Source organism: Emiliania huxleyi (genome assembly GCF_000372725.1).
Source record: "Emiliania huxleyi CCMP1516 chromosome Unknown EMIHUscaffold_1545, whole genome shotgun sequence".
Taxonomy (NCBI): Eukaryota; Haptophyta; order Isochrysidales; family Noelaerhabdaceae; genus Emiliania; species Emiliania huxleyi.
In genome coordinates, this window is record NW_005201041.1 from 1 (window position 1) to 4,534 (window position 4,534).

Sequence of the window (4,534 nt, forward strand, 5' to 3'; positions counted from 1 at the left end):
GGGTCGCAGCTGCCTCTGGAAGGCACCGAGATGTACCTTTTTCGCGCAATGGTCAAAATCAAGGTTTTGTAACGCGAGCTGTGCCACAGTGAAATGGAACTAGCCACAAGCGAGCGCTAGTGAACGCCCAGCTCAACACATATATATCTCACACGATTCGACTCTCTGTGATATCTCTGCGTCTGTTTTGAGCGCTTATATGCTTTTTCGGTCGGGGCGGGGGGGAGGCAAAGAGATGGCAGTTCATGCCATCTTGATTATTTTCATTATCCAGTCCTTGTGGTGGGCATGGGGCCAATCTGCATTTGAGAGCCATCTACCCATCTTACCATTAGACACAAGCACACGACGGGACCGTGGTGCGAGCCCAGCCTCTCCGAGGCTCATTCTGCTTCTCTACATACTCAACACGGCCGTGTCTGTCTCTGACTGGCCAGGGTGCTGCGGCGCACCTCTCACTTGGCGAGGCACTCCTCCGGGCACGCAGCTGGGGCCGACTCGCCAACCAGGACCTGCGCCTCACCGACCCCGACCTCTCCGAGCTGGCGGTGGGCGCAGCCACTGCACTTTGCCCGCTCGCAGAGGCACTCCGAGCACATCGATTCGTCGAGCGCGCCCGGCAGGCATTTGCACCCACAGACGAGGCCCGAGTCGCACTCATCGGCGAAAGAACACGTAGCGCCCTCCGCCTTGGCCATTGGCCCATCGGGAGACGCCTTCGTCGGGAAGAGCTTGTCGTCGCCGACGTGTGTGGAGCAGATGGCGCGCGAGGCCGAAACCTCCTTGAGCGGATCAAAGCCCTTGCTGTGAGGCCACGAGGAGGGGAGCGGTGGGCAGCTCCGCTTGAGCTGGGGGCGCAGCGTGATCGAGAACTGGAGGATCACGCGGTCGTGAGGCGCATCGGCCGGGGTCGCGCCAACACTGTGCTTCGCCATTGGGTTCTCCTCACCCGTCGCCTCGTCCACGTTCATCCACGCGAGGAGAGAGCCCGCCTTGGGCGCCACCGAGAGCGGCGCGGCACCCGCGTAAGGGAAGTTGGTGTGGCCCGCCTCTTCCGGCGCGGCGTCCGTGAGATAGAGGACGATGGTCATGTCGGCGGGAGTTCCGTCGGAGTAGTGGTCGACGTGGGCCGCGGAGGGAGAGGAGCCCGGAGAGTAACGGACGGCAGCCAGTGACTCGACGTGCGAGGTATCGACGTGCCAGAGCTTTGCGAGCCGGTCGAGGACCGGGGTTGAGGAGCTGATTTTGAGCTGGGCGCACGCCTTGCCGTTGTTGAGGACGCGCTGGTTCTCGCACGAGCCAAACTGGGTGGCGTCCGCGAGCCCCCTGAGGTAGGAGACCTAAACAAGCGAGTGTGAGTGGCGTTATCGTGGGCAGTGGAGCGGACCAGTGATTGCGGGCGAGTTGCACCTCGGCTTTGTCGAGGAAGTCGTTGACGAGCCAGATGCGTGGCGCTTGGCTGAGCTGTGCAACACCGTTGGAGAGGTGGGGAGAGGCCACAGAAGGTTGAGCACCGAGGGCGGCGAGGAGAAGAGCCATGCTGTTCTGGACTGGTCCTTGGCTCTTGAAGCAGGACGGTCGGGGCGGCCGTTACCCGGCTAAGTCACGCTTGGCTAGCACGCTATTTGGCATGCCGACGACTAAGGCCGAAATCGTCATTGTTCACACCTCTTACCGGTGTGAACACAAAGGATTAGCTACCCGAAGGTGGAACTGCCGAAGGTGGAACTGGCAACTGCTGACGGGGTTGGATTTGCGGTGAGGAGCGACTCCACTCTCCAGGCTTCGTGCGATCATTTATGGAGTAGGTTCGATCTGTTGTGTTCGGGAGAGAGAGAGAGAGATTTTGTGTTTGTGTGTTCGATCGATGCTGATTCGTGCTTGAGACACGACGTTTTGAGAGACACTTGAGCCCACTTGAGACTGAATTGCCACAAAAAGACAGCGACTCAACAAATCCCAGAACAAATTATTCAATGGCGTCCTCGCTCTCCTCTCCCTCTCCGCTCTCCATCTCGTCTTCGTCCTCTGAGCCACTCTCCCCTTCGTCGCTCTCATCACCGCTCTCGTCGTCGGTCTCGTCTGCGTCCGAGCCATCCTCATCGTCGTCGCCAATTTGGTCCTCGTCTTCAACGTCGACCAGCTTTCCGCCGCGATGCTGCAACACCGATTCGATCTCCACATAGTGCGGCTGCGCTGGATACAAACTGAACTCCCGATCGCCGTAGTATTCGAACCCTCCCTCCTCATTCAATTTGAGCGTGGTGAGGTGCTGGCACTCCTCGACCAGCTGCAGGACGGCCGGCGCCGACAACCCTTTCAGAGCGTACACTAAGGTGAGCCGGCGGAGCGTCGCTGCTAGTTGCTGCTGGATTGTGAAGAGAGCGGCATCTGTCAGCGCGTTGGTGTTGGAGATGTCGAGAGTCTCGAGGGCGGGCTGGGCTGCACAGATGGCAGACACGAAGTCGTCGTCGACTATCTCAGAACCGCCAACCTTCAGCTCCCGCAGCTTGGGGCAGCTATTAAGAACCTCCGCCGCCTGCACCGCGCCCTCGAGCGAGTGCCAGAGATCGAGCGAGGTGAGCGAAGGCAGCGCCTGCAGTAGTGCAGGCAGTCCGGCCACGCTGCTCTCTGTGAATAGGAGCGTTTGCAGGCTAGTGCTGAGGGACGCGCAGAACGGCGTGGAGTCTGTGGCCCAGCCAAGCGTGGTGCTGTTGACGTCAAGCGTGCTTAGTCGCGGGCAGCAGCGAGATATGTGCTCAAGGTGGGCTTGCTCGAGCAGATCAGGCCAAAACTGAGCCTCTTCAAGATTCGGAAACAGGCCCAACTGCTCGTGATCGAAATCCGTGCTGCTAACTACGACGACCTCAAGAAGAGGGCACGCTTTTGCGAGCGCGCATAGCTCGGACGTGAGCCCTGAACCCCAGACGTTTGCCGTAGCGAAGCCGGGGCAAAGCTTGAGTATCTTGAGACGAGGTGCGCACGCGGCCCTCACAACGGTGCGTAGCAAACGCCGTGTCGTCAACATCGCAGTCCTCTCGTGCTGGATGCCGCCATCAATCGTCAGCTGAGTGAGGTTGGGACACTGCTGCAGGAACGATTCGAAGTTGAGCACGTTATCCAGGTGCTGCACTGTGAAACCCTTCATGCGGAGCTCTGTGCAGGCCTGCCAAGCAACTCGGCCCACATCTGCACCTTTTCAGGTTCCGACCGACAAGCCACCCCCGGTGGTGCGAGGTCGATTGTTCTGGAAGCGCACGCCTTGCAGCCCAGCAGAGATGAGGGCTGTGCGAGCAGTTCGTACCAGCCAAAGCTGGTTGCACGCATGCAGAGCGCGTCCGCTGGGTGTTCCAGCATGTGTAGGACGTGCAGGCGAAGCTCGTCGCTCAGAAGGTCAAGGAGCGAGGGTGGCAAAGGTGAGAGCGCTGCGGCGCCGGCAGCGCTAGCAGCAGCGGCGATGCGACGCGAGCGGCGCAGGGACGACATGAAGGCTTCACGGAGCCACACGCCACAGCGATGTGGAGAAATCCAACCTAGGTCCCGTTTTGACTTCTCGACCGCGAGGTGGCATGAAGGTTGCAGCGAGAAGCGGCGAGAGACTGCGAAGAGAGATAGGAAGAGGCAGACTCCCTAGGGTGGGCGACGGCTAGCACCACACACCTCTCCTTAAAATCCCTGTGTGGTGGCGGCGTGCCGTCCTCCCATCCCTCCCTTGGGTTGTCTGCTTTCTTTCTTTCTTTTTTCTGACTGTTCTTCACCTTCCTACCTAACCTAACGCTAACCTCCTACTCGAAGGTGTCTACTAGCTCCGAGTAGAGGGTGCGCTCTGCAGCTATGGGGAAACCCGGTGCACGGAACTATCCCTCGGAGAAGAAGAGAATCACCGTGATTATTTTATGTGGCCCCCTCCCTCCCTGCGAGAATTGCCCTGCGAACGCGCATCCCCCAGGGCTAGGGCGCTCTCTAGCCCGCAACCCGATCCCAATCTGCAATCATCCGGCCCGCTGGGTAGGGTGCGCTTCTTAGCTCCCCGGCCCTGTGTGCGGCTGCCGACTGCACTCCAAGTGCTCTCCAAGTGCTCCTGGGTGTTGAGGTTAATGCATGGGTTAATGACTGCTAGTCGAGAGAGATCGCCAGTGGAATAGGGAGTCCACCGTGCGCTGCGAACCTGTCGCTGTCCCTTTTGTCAGGAGCAGGAGAACTAGGAGAGCGCAACCAGTAGGAGGCCCGCGCCTGCCTTCGTGCCGCCGGGTGCAACCTGTCATACAAGAGAGAGGAATCCCTGCGGTGGCCGGTGGGACCCTGTCGTGTGGGGGTGAACCCTGCCCAGCCCCCCTCCGTGTCGCGATGCGCTCCCCGCTCCCATCCCCCCCTGTGTCCCTGATCGTCCTTCCAAGATCCTGCCCGTTGCAGGTGGGGACCTGTCCTTCTCCCACCCCTCGCTGGCGTGTCCGTTTTATTTATTTATTAATGACTGCACTCCAAGACCAAGTGCTCCAAGTGGCGAGTTGCAACATGGGACGGCTAGCGCCAC

At 60.0% G+C, this 4,534-nt stretch overlaps 1 protein-coding gene across 1 annotated transcript; it reads right to left on the reverse strand.

Moving 5' to 3' along the window:
* Positions 1–822: 822 nt before the first annotated feature.
* Positions 823–1,566, reverse strand: EMIHUDRAFT_447085 (hypothetical protein; the record flags this gene model as incomplete). The annotated part of the gene is made up of 2 exons (XM_005786095.1): positions 1,411–1,566; positions 823–1,340 (listed from the first exon to the last, which is right to left on the reverse strand). Coding segments are annotated over exons 1-2 (645 nt in total), but the record flags the coding sequence as incomplete, so codon positions are not given.
* Positions 1,567–4,534: the final 2,968 nt, after the last annotated feature.